The 17,500-nt window shown below is 31.3% G+C and overlaps 1 protein-coding gene across 1 annotated transcript; it reads right to left on the reverse strand.

Annotated features, from left to right (window-relative positions):
- Positions 1–342: 342 nt before the first annotated feature.
- Positions 343–15,081, reverse strand: LOC143073190 (syntaxin-18-like). The gene is made up of 11 exons (XM_076248546.1): positions 14,817–15,081; positions 13,891–13,958; positions 11,820–11,935; positions 10,806–10,883; positions 9,974–10,040; positions 9,514–9,605; positions 8,275–8,363; positions 6,813–6,871; positions 3,623–3,692; positions 1,326–1,406; positions 343–565 (listed from the first exon to the last, which is right to left on the reverse strand). Exons 1-11 carry the CDS (start codon positions 14,964–14,966, stop codon positions 470–472), a joined length of 966 nt encoding a protein of 321 aa, XP_076104661.1. The 5' UTR covers positions 14,967–15,081; the 3' UTR covers positions 343–469.
- Positions 15,082–17,500: the final 2,419 nt, after the last annotated feature.

Here is a 17,500-nt window from a genome sequence, read left to right on the forward strand (position 1 = left end):
AAGTTAAACTCTCATAATTAAACTTGGACATAGACATTGATAGACATTAGTATTCACAGCATTTGGATTGACACTTTTATTCTACAAACAACATCATACTGGATTGTGAAATTAGTAGTGAACGTAATATTCAAATTGGATTCCGAAAGATTTCCGGATACAGATAAAGATAACAGATTGGACTCATATTTTGACAGTTAAGTTAACAGTAATATTTGTGTAATACTTTTTGTAAACTTTTGTATATTAAATGTTGTTAAATTTTACTATTGATTTGTGTCTTTTGTTGGCTACAATTTAAAGGCGATTTCTGGCCGTAACAATATTAAGAAATCAAAAATAATAGGCATAACATTTAATATATCTTTCATTCAACAAACAAACAAATAACTTTTATATCAATCATACTAAAAGCCAATATTAATAATATTGCACAAAAAACAATGTTAATATAAATACTCTATGTAGCTCATGTATTATACCAGTCTAAAAATAGTAATGACAAAGTGCATGTTATCAGGAAAAATAAAATCCACACTCTAAAGCCAGCACTGTTTTTTATTGCCTGAAAAATATATTAAATTTAATTTAGAATAGAACTTAGAAGGAAACAAGAGATTATACCTGAAATCAAATCAATTAAAACATACTTTGATAGCATTATATTGTACTGAGAGTTCAGATATTTATTTCAAGGCATGTTGCATATCTTAGTATATTTGATGTTTTCAAGTATAGTCTTTTTATAACTGATAATTTTAGTTGTAATACTGAGATCTGTTGTTAAAACTGTTTCAACATTACTCCTTCATGAGTAAACATTTTGCTCAAATAGGATATGGAGTTGGATTACAAAATCAAAAATTCAATGGAATTCATTTACTCTATTATACTAGTTAGAGTTTAGTTTTCAGTGTAAGAAGACTATTCAAATTCAGAAAATATCATGTGCGTATTGCTGTGTGTTTCTTTATTCGACATTTGCTAGAGGTATGGGGGAAGGGTTGAGTTCTCACAAAACATGTTTACCCCGTCCAAATATTTGCACCTATCCCAAATAAGGAGACTCTGGCCTTTGGTAGTCTTGTATAACTTTTAATTTTAGTTCATTTACTTGTTTGGAGTTTAGTATGACGTCTATTTTCACTGAACTAGTACACATTTTTATTTCGCTGAGGCCCACCTCAGGGTGCGGAATTTTCTTACTGCATTGAGGACCCATTGGTGGCCTTCAGCTATTATCTGCTTTTTGGTCGGATTGTTATCTCTTTGATGCATTCCCCATTTCCATCTCAATTTGATAATAATATTATGTCTTATCTTACCTCTCGTATTTCTTCATTTCCTTTCGTTATATTCTCTGTTGTACCCACTGTAGTCTGTTCAATACTTTCTATGTCGGTTTCCTGTAAGAACACATATTCACACTAGTACTTTAAAACTAAAAAATCCTTCCATAGAAAAACCCTGCCTTAGTAGCACTATCACATTTCCAGTTCCAGTGACTTGCACAATCTTGATCAAAGTCCTAATCTTTTGTAATGTGGATTTGTTTACTTTTGTAGATATAAATTTTCATTTTCATAAATATTTTTAAGGATTTTTGTCCTTTTGCCACATTTTTAAAACCTATAAAATTTGGTGTATTTTGCTGAACATTTAAATACCTGGTTCACATATATGCAAGTAATCTCCCAATATTGGTATCTTACATATAAAAATGAATCAACAGTATATTTCACATCAAAATGAATTGCTGTATTAACATGATTAATTTTCAAGTTGAAGTGACAGCTTGATTGTAAAATTCCTGAAGCCCTTGAAAAGTGACAGACAAGGGGACAAAAAAACAGACTGGAAACACCTTTCTCCCTTACTAGGATATTTGAGGCAAGGAATAAATATATTACAATAAAGTCTATATACATACACTCACCAATATCAGTATAGTTTGGTAAATAAATCCAGTGTTTTTCCATAAATATCTTGCCATATAAATGATATTACTCATATAACTTTTCTGACAAAAATACATGGTTGAACAGGATTTTGCTTGACAAATAATAAAACCTTGATGATCATATGAATATATACGTTGTTACAAGCTTTGTTGCAGTTTTCAAACCTGTTGTTTGTCAATTCAGAAGAACAATCAATAAATATTAAAAGTATCAAGTATTTCTGTAGAAAAGCCTCCTGCTGACTTATTGTACAGTGTTACAATTAGTTTTAAGTTTCAATTTTGGATAGATATTTTTTGATGAGGAGTATCTGCGTTAAAATAAAATAGTATTAGACGATGTCAAGCAGGGCTCTGGTCTTAAAGAATGTTCAAGAATCCAAAACAAATTAATACAATATGCAACTTCATTTTGAAGATTAAAATTTCCTTCCATGAAAAAAAGAAAAAAACTTATGTCCTGAATTACCGAATGACAGAGGACAGACACCATGTTTTGGTGATTAGTCACATAGACTGCAACCAAGACAGAATATTTAAGATGGTTTAACATTAGTTTTATAGCTAATGTGTTACTTTCAAATGATATTTATATGTATGTATAATGACATAAAATATAACATGTTTTAGGTCAAAGAAACTGTCTTATTTACATTTACCACATACCAATTATTTTTTCAAACATATTTTGTTTGAGACTAAAGATCGACTTCAAAAAGTTTTTATTTTGAGTGTTTGGTGTAATAATGTTTTTCAATGACATTTATTGAACATCTCGTTTTGTTCATTTTCATAATAATATTCAAACCACTTGTTCATTTTCAAAAAATATTCAAACCACTTGTTCATTTTCGAAAAATATTCAAACCACTTGTTCATTTTCAAAAAAATATTCAAACCACTTGTTCATTTCAAAAAATATTCAAACCACTTGTTCATTTTCAAAAAAATATTCAAACCACTTGTTCATTTCAAAAAATATTCAAACCACTTGTTCATTTCAAAAAATATTCACACCACTCGTTCATTTTCAAAAAAATATTCAAACCACTTGTTCATTTCAAAAAATATTCAAACCACTTGTTCATTTCAAAAAAATATTCAAACCACTTGTTCATTTTCAAAAAAATATTCAAACCACTTGTTCATTTCAAAAAATATTCAAACCACTTGTTCATTTTCAAAACAATATTCAAACCACTTGTTCATTTTCAAAAAATATTCAAACCACTTGTTTATTTTCAAAAAATATTCAAACCACTTGTTCATTTCAAAAAATATTCAAACCACTTGTTCATTTCAAAAAATATTCACACCACTTGTTCATTTTCAAAAAATATTCAAACCACTTGTTCATTTTAAAAAATATTCAAACCACTTGTTCATTTCAAAAAAATATTCAAACCACTTGTTCATTTTCAAAAAAATATTCAAACCACTTGTTCATTTCAAAAAATATTCAAACCACTCGTTCATTTTCAAAAAAATACTCAAACCACTTGTTCATTTTCAAAAAATATTCAAACCACTTGTTTATTTTCAAAAAATATTCAAACAAATTGTTCATTTTCAAAAAATATTCAAACCACTTGTTTATTTTCAAAAAATATTCAAACCACTTGTTCATTTTAAAGAATATTCAAATCACTACAATTTATTTACCTGCTCTAATACTTTTTCAGCAAATATTTCTTGTAATTTAGCTATTTCTAAAACTTTCCCTTCTATTTGGCTGAAAAAGATAGGCATAATACAAAATATAAGAAATGATGTATGGTGAAGTGGCTGCTAGTAACAATTTAATGGTAGTCAACATGATTTGGAGTAATGAACTTAGTACAGAACATGTTACTATGTGTTAGTATCATGTAAATTGACAGTGTTGTTATGTGGACAGCATTATATGCTCAGCCCAGTAGCTGTTATACTTTTTATTTTCTTACCTAGGCTACGTTTACTTTGGCCAACAAAGTTATTTTTGTTTGTCATTGGATCTTTTCCTTGGTAGTTTAAGTCATTTGTAAGTATAAACAATAGATCTGTTTCCTAGTTAACCATATACTCCTTCAACCCACTGCCTTATGGTTACTTTAAAATTGTATGCTTTTAATGGCAAACACCACAGTCATTTTGACAGTTTCACAAATATTAGTGTAAACATATTTTATTAATTAAATTCAGGTAAAGTAATGTACACAAATAGGCATTTACATAATAATACAAGTGAAATAATTAATAGGATCCAGAAACAAGCTATTAGCTTATATTAATTCGTTTCCTATAAGAACATTTCATATTGTAATACTCAAGGAGAAGAATGTTAAAAAATTAACAATGTTACACTAGAAGGAAAGAAGAAAAAAAAACATATAAGGTTGTGACACACAAGGAAGAAGAAAAAAAATACACATCGGAAATTCAATAATAAAGTGTATGTTTCTGAACGGACACAATTATTTAAGATATAAGTATTACTTGTTGAACAAGATGTGTGCTATCATATAACAAATGGTTTGCTACTGAGTATAAATGTTTGAACTGCCAAGAATATTTCAATGTTTTGTTCGTAGCTGAAATCCTATGAACCGTGTAGCAAGATTTCTTCCGACAATAAATGTATTATATTGATATTATAAAAATGCTGTTCACGCATAATGTGAAAACAGGGCAGTGCAACAAGTAGTCCACTGTCGTTTCTATAGCACCACATAAACAAAGTGGTATATTTTTAACAAAAAGATGATGATTTAGAGAACTGCATTGCATACGAAGTCTTGAGTGATAAATTTGACCTAATCACTTACCAATGTAAAAATAATTTGGAGGTTTAATCACCCAAGACTGGACACAATTCCTGAATGCCCCCACCAAAGTACTGGTCTTGGCATTCTCAGGGAGGAGATTCCATGAACGTACAGTTGCCGGTAAAAAATAATTTGAATACAGGGCTGTTCTTGTTTCGAACAGGGGGGATTAGGGACGAGTTTCTCATATTATGATTATGTATAGTTGCATGGGATTTTGGAACTAAGGTTGATAAATATTCCGGAGTAATATTATTTTTCAAATATTGGTTTAACAAAATTATAAAACAATTTGAAAATCAGGTCAAGATAACAGAACTTTTGACACTATTCAACTGTATACTTTGTTTCATTTATGAGATTGTGTTGTAAGCAAAAATATCCCCTGCATGGAAATTTTTCAGATTACACAGTAGTCAGATTTCTCAATGCGTTTTAAGCATTTGTATGGTACAGAGGTAAAATAATCTTTTTTGTTTGGTACAGAGATAAAATAGATATACAGTGTTCTTCCCAGAAATTTTGGATAGCATCACATTTTGCGTAAAAAAAAAAATGTATTTTTTTTTAATGTCATTTGTCGCGACGCGTTGCTGCTCTATTTCCTTTATATGTTTTAGTTTATATTGTTCAATTCTTAACTGAGAATACAGTTAAACTATAACAACAAAAACAGTTGTTTCAGTTTATGTTTTCTTTATTCATTTATAGTTACAGAATTATTTTTTTCCTCTTGTACCAAATAAAAATAAATATGTGCTTTCAGTTACCCAACAATAAGTCAAATGAATGAATGGTTCATTATAGTGCAACCTGTATACAAAACTAAATATCTAGTTCACAAAATTAACTATTTTTTTATATTATATTAAGTAAAGATATGGTAGCAAAAGTAGCAAAAAAAAATATCAATTTAAAAACTTTTTATTATCATGTTTAAGAAATTCATTGTTTCATGGCACTGAATGAATTAGTCCCTGTTGTTTCTTATCTTTACATCAAAATGATACGTTTTTTCAACAAAGTTATCTAACAAATAGTCTATTAATGCGTAGTTTTCTCTATTGGTATATTTTTTCTGTCTACCGTCTGTCTGTTGTCATTATAGTGAAAATGCGGATTTTTGTCATATCTGGTCCGGTTCCGATCCGTAGTTTACACAAAAATGTGCAATGGCGGCCGTAGAAAAATTTACGAAAATGAGTCCGAGATTAAACATTGTTTGACAAGAAATTGTGAATGAATAAGACGCTTTTAATGCATTAAATGAATTAAACATAAACTTACGCCAATTATGATCACTTTTTAAAGAAGTATAAAATTTATTTTAGCTCAAAACCAAAATTCTCACTCTCGGATTACAGGAAGAGAAAGAAAGTATTTTATGGAGAGTTGTACAAATAAACGACCTTTTAAAAAAAAAATCATTTTAATCTTCGAAATTTCGTAATACAAAACATAGATTTCGAATTGTTTTTGTGATTGCATTTTTCCATGTCGAAATTGGTGATTGCAGACACGTGGTATAAGTCATGTCACAAGTGTCAGCTTGGGATATTCGCATCCAAACAGTTATCACCCTGAGGGCAATTAAAACCTGGCTTTTTAATCTCTTAATTGCATTTAGTGTCCGACTTAAAGGGGTTACAATTAAAGGTGATATAATTTTTATGATCATAATCGATAATAGATGAAAGTTTAAAATTGAGGACAAGTAAAATAGCATCTTCAAAATAATTATAGCGTCGCGGGAATTATTATAGCATCACGGTGAAAAAATAAAGCGTAGCGGTACCGGGACGCTAAAACGGCCTGGGGAGAACACTGAATATAGTTGTCACAGATCATATATCAGAGATGTATCAAGGATTTTTAAGAATTATGTCCCTGATAAAGCTAGATCTACTGTTTTAAGGAAAGTACCATAAACATAAGATATACACATTTTGGATCATAGGTGTTTACATATGACATAACTAGAACCAGTAAAACAAAAGAGTTTTTCTTGCTATTGTGTAGACAGTGTAGTTCTCTTGGCTTCAACTCACCTTACTTCACTAACCAAGCTGTTCAATTCATTAAATAACTCTGCATTTTCTTGCTCAAACTGAAAAACAGAAATGTAAGAACTTCATGCATACTTGATTGTATACTTGTTTTATGCTGTTTATTTATCTGAATACATTTTATTTCTTCATTTTAAAAATTCGCAATAAAAAAAAAGGCATTTAGATATGAGCAACAGCCTCAAAAAGTTATATAGACAGAATTTCAAAATATTTTGATGCAACTAAAAAGTAAAATAACACTAATACAAAACCCTGATGCAAATTGAAAACAGAAAATCCCTAATCAAATGACAAAAGCTCAGCCTTTGATACAAAAAAAACCTTTTTTGTGTGAGGCTGTAACTTGTTCTTATTTCACCAAAAACTAACCCATTTTCAGTAAAACAAATAATGAAATGTTGATGATGTTGCAGTGACAACAAGAACGAATGTGCTGTTATGCTAAGGATATCACACTCATAATTCAAAAAATTGGAAAACAGAAAGCAGGTGTTTGTCTGATCAGAAAAGTACACACATATGACAACTAATCACTATTGACATGCTGACCAACTGAAATATTAAGAAATTCAAATCATTAGTATTGCCTGTGATGAAATTTTGTGGTTCATTAAAAATATTTTAAAAAATCAAGGTATAATAAAACAGGCAGCAGGCATCTGACAGCCCTCACAACTCATGACAGGCAAGCTGCTGCCCAAATATGAAGTCATTTTGTTAAAATAAAAGTAAGACTGTCAGAAGAAAAGATTGATGGATGAACTGATGGAGATTGCAATACCAATCCTACTTCTAATACTAAATTTCAAATAAATCCAGCAAATCCACTTATGAATGTGCATACTTTCAGGTTTATGTGACTACAATTTCATGATAAACTACCTTCAACCAAAACTTTAGATTGATAAAGGGCACACAAAAAAAAACAAGAATGTGTCCAAAGTACACGGATGCCCCACTGGCATTATCATTTTCCATGTTCAATGGACCGTGAAATTGGGCAAAAAATCTAATTTGGCCTTAAAATTAAAAAGATCAACTAATAAGGAACATGTGTACTAAGTTTCAAGTTGATTGGAGTTTAACTTCATCAAAAACTACCTTGACCTAAAACTTTAACCTGAAACGCACACTTTTAATTTCTATGTTCAGTGGACCATGAAAATGGGGTCAAAAGTCTAATTTAGTTTAAAAATATGAAAGATCATATCATAAGAAACATGTGTACTAAGTTTCAAGTTGATTGGACTTCAGCTTCATCAAAAACTACCTTGACCAAAAACTTTAACCTGAAGTGGGTGGGACGAATGGACGGACGCACAGACGAACGGAGGCACATACCAGAAAACATAATGCCCCTCTACTATCGTAGGTGGGGCATAAAAATAATGCCTTCTATATCTAGGCTGCACATAAAAATAAATAAAATAGTAAATGCTACCATTTGAGCTTCCTCAGGTGAAAAGCTGTCATCTTTGACTGGTGGTGTGTGATCTATATCAATATTAGATGGTCGGGCCGTAACAGCATCTGTAAAAATCAAGTATCAAATTTTGAGTCACTTTATTCAATACATTAGTACAAACATGACAAATTCTGCTTTTCAGAGAAAGCTTAAGGTGTTATACCACCATTGATTTTCCCTTATCAGTCTTTGTTAAATTTGCACTTTTCAAAAAAATGTGAAGAATTCATCTTTGTTTCAAATAAAGAAATACTTGGCATGAGTAAAGTTTTATCCTGTCCAGTACTAAAGAAAAAATTTCACATAACATTTCATTGCATATAAGATAATAACCATCACTGGAAGTTAACCAATCAAATCCCCCCCCCCCTTATTTTATCTGTGTACAAGGTTTAGTCACCATGTAACCTCAAGATTACAAAATATTCTATAGAAATCCCAAATAGAAAATTAATGGTGCTTTGAAATACCCAAGACATATGTTTATGACACAGAAATGTTTTACTGCAATAAAATGTAGGATTAATTACCTACAACTATCAAATTCAAGGGAATATATTTTTTGGACCTATTTTCGTATACAACCGGATGTGACGTACCATGATTTGGTGGTATTATACCTTAACATCATCTTCTGCTGTAAACTATTGAATTTGATGCTAAAAGTATTGGTAACATTGATTGGTTAACTTTCCAGTGATAGTTATTTTCTTATATGCAATGAAATAGTTTATATATTTGTTTTGGGGCCAGCTGAAGGACTCCTACGGGTGAGGAATTTCTCGCTGCATTGAAGACCTGTTGGTGACCTTCTGCTGTTGTCTGTTCTATGGTCGGGTTGTTGTCTCTTTGACACATTCCCCACTTCCATTCTCAATTTTACATACATATACTATGTGTTGTTTGCATCAATATATTCATTGAAGTACGTGCCAATAACAACAAAAAGCCACTTGGACAACAAAGGAAGAAACTATAGACTATCATCTTCAGCATGTTTAAAGCACGTGGTTGTGGTTCAAACTTGAAATAATACCATGAATACAGACAATCTTTATCAAAACTGTGTTTTCTCAAACATAAACAAAAAAGCAAACATCATAATATTCATAACCTTGAGTATAATGTCCTTTTTAAATAGCTTTTTATTAACTTATGAACTTGTTGAATTTAACAGCTTTATTTCATTTTTTGATGAAAAACATATGTGTTCACCTATAGAAGAATTAGATTTGTCACCCTCTTCTAAATCAGCTTTTGTATTAATTTTTCTTTGTTTTGCTTTTCTTTCTGGTGCTAATTTAGATCTGCAAAAATAAATAAAATAAAATAAACAACATCTATTAAATTTGTAATGAAGTGAAAATTACAAGAGGAATAAAATTAATATATCATTCTTTCTATTAATAGTAACATCCGTTTTTCAAACCTTTAAATAATTGGTTCTATGGATGTTACTGTTTTTAGACGATGTACTTAATTTCATTTTGTTTTATGTTCATGCTGAAGTAGCTGTATAAACATTTTTATAACAAATTAAATCTAAGATACATTACCTTTATTTGTAAAAAAAAAATTTAAATAATTTTGGTAAGTCATCATTACCTGATTTTTTTCACTATTTCAAATGGACAGGTATGACTTAAAAAATTAGTGTTGAAAAAAATATACTTACATTCGTTTTTTATCAACAACTCTTTTCACTCTCACAGCTCTTTGCTCACTGTATACCTTGCATACAACTGAAAAAGTTTACTATTATGTCATACATTGAAAAGGTACATGTACATGAAATCTATTATTTTTATTATCCGTATTAAAATATAATGCATTTTCTTGGTGCTTTCCAATTTTTTTAATTGACCATATCTTTTGAGTTATCAGAAACCAGTATTAAGCAAAGAAATTATTCTTTCACCCTGGTTTTTGTTAGCATAATGAATTCAAATGTCATATTCTTTACTGGTTTAGCAATAAATCTGATGCAAACAAAGTGATGTTGTAATGTTTACTGTGATATTCTACTACAACCTTTCAATTTACTATGTTTAAATAGAAATAAACAAGAATGTGTCCATAGAACATGGATGCCCCACATGTAAAAACTCTATGTGTACTAAGTTTCAAGTTGATTGTACTTCAATTTCATCAAAAACTACCTTGACCAAAAGCTCTAACCTGAAGTGGGAGGGACAGATGAAAAAAACAAATGGACAGACGAACAAACAGATGAATGAACGGACAAACAAACAAACACACAGACCAAAAAATATAATGTCCCTAAGTGGGCATAAATAAAAAAAAATATGCAATTATACAGTGACTTCTTGTTGTTTACATCCACATTACTTGATATCTGCCTCTTGTAGATAGTTTTCTCATTAGCATCGATACCACATATCCTTATTCTTAAAACATGTACAAGGCAAGACACTCTCTATATGCTGATAGAAGTAGCGGAATAACAATTTAAACACTCATTTTTTTATTAAATAAATAATGCTTACCTTTAAGATAATCTTCTATAATTCTAATGACATGATCTCTGTGTTCCTTCACTTGAGGATGAACAATCTGATGATGGGCTGTTTGTACATGTAAATAAACAAGCATTCTGTGAATATTGCATGGCAATACATAGTCCCTTACTTGTTAAAAATTCATTGTATTGGAACAAAATTCTAACTTGATATATAACTTGTGTAAACTTTACAAATGTCAAATCAATATCTTCAATCATGACGCAAACAAGTGTTGAAATTGATCATTTAAGTGAATGTTTGAAGTCCAAGGACCATGACTCTGCACAAAATCATTAGACTGGAACAAAATTTGAACTTGATCTGTAACTTCTCATGATAAAACTATATACAAATTATCAAATCAATATCTTCAAGAATAACAAAAAAAGTGCTGAAAACTGATTATTTGAGTGAATTTCCTAAGTCAAAAGACCACAACTCCGCAAAAAATTATCAGACTGGAACAAAAGTCAAACTCGATCTGGAACTTGTTATGATAAAACAATATATTAAATTAATATCTTCAAGCATGAAAAAAAAATGATTTGCCAGACTGACAGATGAACAGACAGACAGATGGATGGATGCCAAACCTAGAGTCCCCTTTGATTTTGTCAGTAGGGGACTAATAACAATTAATAAAATTGAGAATGGAAACGGGGAATGTGTCAAAGAGACATTAACCTGACCAACGAACAGAAATAAGGGTTGAACATGTTTTGTGAGATCTCAACACTACCCAATACCTCTAACCAATGTAGACAAACACACATCAATAAGCACAGTAAAACTCAGTTAAAAGGAAGTCAGAGTCCAATGTTGGAATAGGTAACAGAAGAAAGAGTTATTCAGAAATTTAAAAAAAAAATGGAATTGAATCTATTTTGACCTTTTCAAATTTGCCAAAAAAAAGTATGTTTCAGTTATATCTTTATAACGTTGTACATGTACATTTCAATTACAAATGTATTATTTATGACAATAATTTCCTTCTATTACCATCTTTTTTAAACATAACAATGGTCTGTTGACATTTCTTGATGACAGTTTGAGCTTCTGTATCAATCTGATCTCTTTCTGTGTCTGTAAGTGATGATACATCTGACGACAAGAAACTGAAAAGTAAACAATTATTTGTTTCATATATTTAAAAGCAAAAAGTTTTGTTACATTCATCATATTTGAGAGAATGCAAATAAATGGATATATATTTGGGTATACAACCATGACTATGTTTTTTACACAGTTAAAGTTAACTTCCCTCAACTCAAAAGGAGTAGGTCCGGTAAGGGCCGATTTTGACTTAAATTTCAGGTTCAACTAACGAAAGCTTTTGGACACTTTTTAAACAGGTAAGTGTCTATTTCAATTGATTCAATTAGTTTGTGTGAAAGATTTTAACTGATTTAATCATTAAAAACGCTCTGATTCAAGCTTATATATATGAAAAATCTATAAAATATGCCAAAAAAACGTCACTTTTCAGATGTTTTTTGTCAAAAATGAAAGTGGCTGCATCCGTGTTCATCCTCAACCTTTATATATGATTTGTATTATCATCAAATACAACTTACATTTCAATATTATGAATGAACACGAATGCGGCCACTTTCATTTTAGACGGAAACCGTCTAAAAATTACAATGAATTAACCAAAATTCTAAAATTTGGAAGATTCCAGTAATTTAGCATGACTTAATGATACCAGTACGCAATATTTGTGCATTGTATTGTCAAAAACAGCTCATATTTATGTAGCAGAAGCATTTTACTTTCCAAAATAAAGCTTATGGATTACATTTTCACAATTTTCTAAAACTGCTATATTTTGGGGCCAAAAAGGGGTCTTACTGAACATACTCCTTTCTGTTATTTCAAAGAAAATGTCTTACACACTTGCCAGATTTACATTATGTTTTCACGGTTATCTCAAAATATTTTATCAGTCTGCTCAACATTGAGATTATGAATGTCAAACTGTATTTAATGTTTAAAATATAGCAAGATGCTTATTTTTGAATTGACTGATGTTTAATGTTCTGTTAGTAATCTGTTGATTACATTCAAGATCATAACATGTAAATGTGATATGAATATGAACCACAATCTAACTAACACATAGCAGTCATTCCCAAGATTGCAGAGTTTAGTAAAAATGAGTCTGATCCAGTAAAGAGATATGCATTACTGAACCAAATAGCAAGTAAAATTTAAGTTTTGACCTAATCATGCAGGGACTGCGCTGTGCGTCGTCAATGTCGCAATTTGTGATGTTTTATTTCATCGGGCGACAAAAACAGCTGCTGGCGATATTTCTGGCCCCAACATTTAAAACATGTAAAAATTTTCATTTCTTTTGACAATATTGATCTTCATTTTAATTGGTAAAAGTTAAAAAAAAAAAAAAAAAAAATTCTACAAAATTTTACCTGGCGACAAGTTTATGACTTTGTTTACAACCCCATGTTAATCAACAGTTACAACAGGTGTCATAATCTGTAGTTACAGATCTGTTTATCGAATGGGTCATTAATGATCATCCACATTAATTAATTCAAATATATATAATTGGTCAGTCGGCATTTTGTCTATTTCATTTGAAGAAATGTTCATACAACAACACAATTTCCAATGTTTACCGTAGTTTTGATTCATGTGTGTAAAAGACTTATAAAAAAAAAGAGTCTGGTCCAGTTAAGACAAATGGTTTACTGGAACAAATGTGCAATGATTTCTCAAAGCCATGGGAAAGATTTATGTTCAAATTTAGACTGGTGTTACTTAATTCTAAAAATTATTGTATTCTGTTTATTTTAACTATTGTATGTGTACATGGTGTATCTCTATGTATGTGTGCCTATGTTTTTAAGATAATTCATAGATCACTCTTGGCAAACTTTTCAATCCCTTTTGACATCATTGTTAAAATAAGTATGGTTGCCTATAATTGCTCACATCCATTTTTTTTTTACCTTTGGTGCAAAGTCGTCTCATTGGCAATCCGACCACATCTCCATAATTCTACAAATGTATATGTGTAGCGGTAAATAATTTTGCCATATCTAATTACCTGCCTGCATTTACATAATCCTTTCTGTGCTTTAGTAGAAAATCTTTCAACTGTGTAATGGTTGATACCTAAGAAGAATATTGAAACTATAAAATAACTGTTCAATGTGGGTTATAAATCAAAACATTTCAGGTAATATCAGAATTATTTTACACAATCTTGAAATACCATTAAAATGTTAAAAGTACAAATTGATAAAGATTTGCTTTTTTTTAAACAATAAGAGTCAAAATAAAATTGAGAATGGAAATGGGCATGATGAGGAATATGTCAAAGAGACAACAACTTGACCAAAGAGCAGACAAGCCACCAATGGGTCTTCAACGCAACAAGAAAATTCTGCAACCAGAGGTGGTTCTCAACTGGTGTACTAGTTCAGTGAAAATTGACATCAAAAATCAAGATATTGAAAAATTTAACTTTTTCACAGAAAGGAAAAAAAATGCCCATCAAAAACCAAGAAAGATTTTATCTCTCTTAAACACTAAATGCATTTAACTTTTATATACATGTGAATGCTAGGCCTTAAAACTTTCCAAACAGCACAGGTAAGTCTGTACACAGAGTAGTTTTTGATGTGAAAAAACAGTCAAATTTGTCTATAGATTTGTTATGATGAACCTTAACAAAACAAGCTTTTATAAATAACGTTAAAAAATCAGCAGTATATTGTCTTTTTAAACATCTTGCAGTGATATCTGTATGGTTACGACAAAGTTACCAATTCTCGCTTTAACTTGACGAGAGATAGCTATATAGCACCTATTGAAGATGTTGGAGAGCTGTAATTATAATGCACTGTCTGTTTATATTTATTTATTTGAAATAATTAAAATTTTATTTGTTTTACATTAAATCTGTTTTGTCATTTCTACACTTAATTAGCCTTCTTGTCACCAATAAGTAGTGAAACCCCTTATACTTACCAGTCCTTTTGCTGTGTTTTCAAAATCACTCCTCTGTTTTGTGGCAGGGAAAATATTAGTAAATTCTTTCTTTCCATTTTCCTTTGAAATCTTATTTCTACTTTTTATAGTTTTGACTGTCGCTTTAAATAAATTAGTAACATCTGACATTGTGTTGAAATGAGAAAAAGGTAAACAATATGTGTGACAGGTTACATATGCTTCCAACTTGGCACTTTTCGGTTCACAGATTCATCTGTCAACAACGACGAACTTATTTTTATTTTTATTTTTACTTGATTATTACTGGGTAGTATGACGTGAATTGTGTGGCCACTTACAGCAAAAAATATCTCATTAACTATCTTATTTATGCAAGATACTTATTACAATGATTGAAAATAAAATAAAAATATATTGGCAACTTATAGCAACATTTTGGTCTTCAGATTTTGTGCATCTATGTCGATTTTGCGTTTGAAATAAGTACCGATTTGAATTTGATTAAAAAGAACATAAATGACTTTGAAATAATATTTATGAAGAAAAACAAAAAATGAAAATGTAGAAGTTTAGCAACCAAAATGATTAAGACGGACATTTGCCTTCATTTTATAGTTTTACTCTGTGCTGTTTCAAGTATTGACATAGAAGAATGTTATGAAGACAAATGTGACGAGCTTTACGTCCCTCATGCACCACTTGTTTTTTGTACAAATTTGTAAGTGGTTTTAAAATTAATAATCGGAACATCCCTTAATTAAATATACCTTATTGCTACTTCTATTACTGGAAATCACACAGGTTCCTGTAAAATTTCGACGTCATAATACAAATTATCTGACGCCACTGAAACGGGGGTGGAGTTTCCACTGGCTTCGCTGTCTTCCTGTTGTCTACCCAAGTTCTGCTGGGATCTGTATCTGTATTTCCCACTTACAAAATTAGGATGGGTACGTCACAGATTCCTTTTGGCTATTATGTGACGGGTTGGTCTGCGCACAATTAGTCGCGCTTGCTGAGGAGTGCTGATTTAAACTCCTCGGTAGTAGTGGCGCACACTACTGAGTCTTCCAGATGGTTCCAGTTTATTGCAGTGCGCACAAAAATAGAGTTCTTGAATTGTTCTGTCTTACTGGTTGGAACTATTACCGCACGTTTGTTGTTACGGACTTGGTGGTCTATAATGTTTTTTGTTACAAAGTTATTGTACGTTGTTGCTTTGATTTGTCTCTTTGGTCTGTAAAATTTGATTAAATCGTCGGGAGGAAGGGCTGGTATCTTCCCCTCAACCACTTTGAAAAAGAAGATCAGTCGTTGTTGTTGGCGTCTTGATTGTAATGACGGGAGCTGAAGTTCTTTTAGCATTTTTGTCATACATCCTTCCTCTCTTGATTTGTAGTCTTTGGTAATGAATCTAGCACCTCTCTTTTGTATGGATTCTAGTTTGTCAATGTCTTTTTGGGTATATGGGTCCCAAATAATTGATCCATACTCCATAATTGATCGTATGAGAGCTATATATGCTGTTTTACAGCATTCCATAGGACAGTGTTGTAGGTTCCTTCTAAGGAAGCCTAGGGTAGAACTGGCTTTGTTACATGTATTTGTTATTTGTTCTTTCCATTTAAGATCTTCTTGTATTTGGAGTCCTAGGTATGGGTTGGATGACACTTGTTCAAGCGTGTGGTTGTTAAGGTTGTAAAATCGCTGACTTTTACTTTTCAGACTAAGCATACAATGTATATAACATTTTTTGGCGTTGAAGCGCATACCCCAGTCGTCGGCCCATTTTTCTAGTGATTTCAGATCCTCTTGTAGTTTGTTATGGTCATTTTGGTTTTTGATTTCCCGGTACAGCAGACAGTCGTCTGCAAATAGTCGGACTGATGAGTTTACTGCCTCTGGGAGATCATTTATGTGACACAGGAAGAGGATGGGTCCTAGTACCGTTCCTTGGGGGACTCCGGATTCAACTGAAGCATTTCTTGAGTTTTCTCCATCAAGTTGGACTCACATTTTTCTTTCGGTTAGGAATGAAGTTAGCCATTTGTGGATATTTCCTCTAATTCCATATTGGTTTATTTTGTGCAAGAGTCTATCATGAGGTACTGTGTCAATCGCTTTTGAAAAATCCAGAATCGCAATATCTACTTGGTTTCCTTTATCGTAGGATTGTAGCATATCATGGATTGTAATGGCAAGTTGGGTCTCACAGGAGTATCCAGATCTAAAGCCGTGGTTTAGTGATGTTAATACATTATGCTTTTCCAGATGTTTAAGTATATGACGGCATATGATGTGCTCGAGTAGTTTACATGGTACTGATGTCAATGAGACTGGCCTGTAGTTTTCGGCCGCATGTCGGTCTCCTTTCTTGAATATGCTAAAGATGTTTGCATTTCTCCAATCCTCTGGTAGTGTACCACTGTATAGTGAGAGCTGGAATATGAGTGTTATTATTGGTGCCAGATGTTCGGCGCATTGTTTTAGTACTCTGTTTGGTATGTTGTCAGGCCCTGATGCTTTGGATGGGTTGACTTTCTGTAGCAGCTTTTTTACTCCTTCTGATCCAATGGTAATTTGATGTATGGAGTCTTTTACCCTGATGTTTGTTTTGGGTAGTGTTTGAGTTGTTCCTTTTGTGAAGACGGACGCAAATTGCTCCAGGGACATTGGACAAAGTATGTAAAACACGTTAATAT

This window comes from Mytilus galloprovincialis, chromosome 4 (genome assembly GCF_965363235.1).
Source record: "Mytilus galloprovincialis chromosome 4, xbMytGall1.hap1.1, whole genome shotgun sequence".
NCBI lineage: Eukaryota > Metazoa > Mollusca > Bivalvia > Mytilida > Mytilidae > Mytilus > Mytilus galloprovincialis.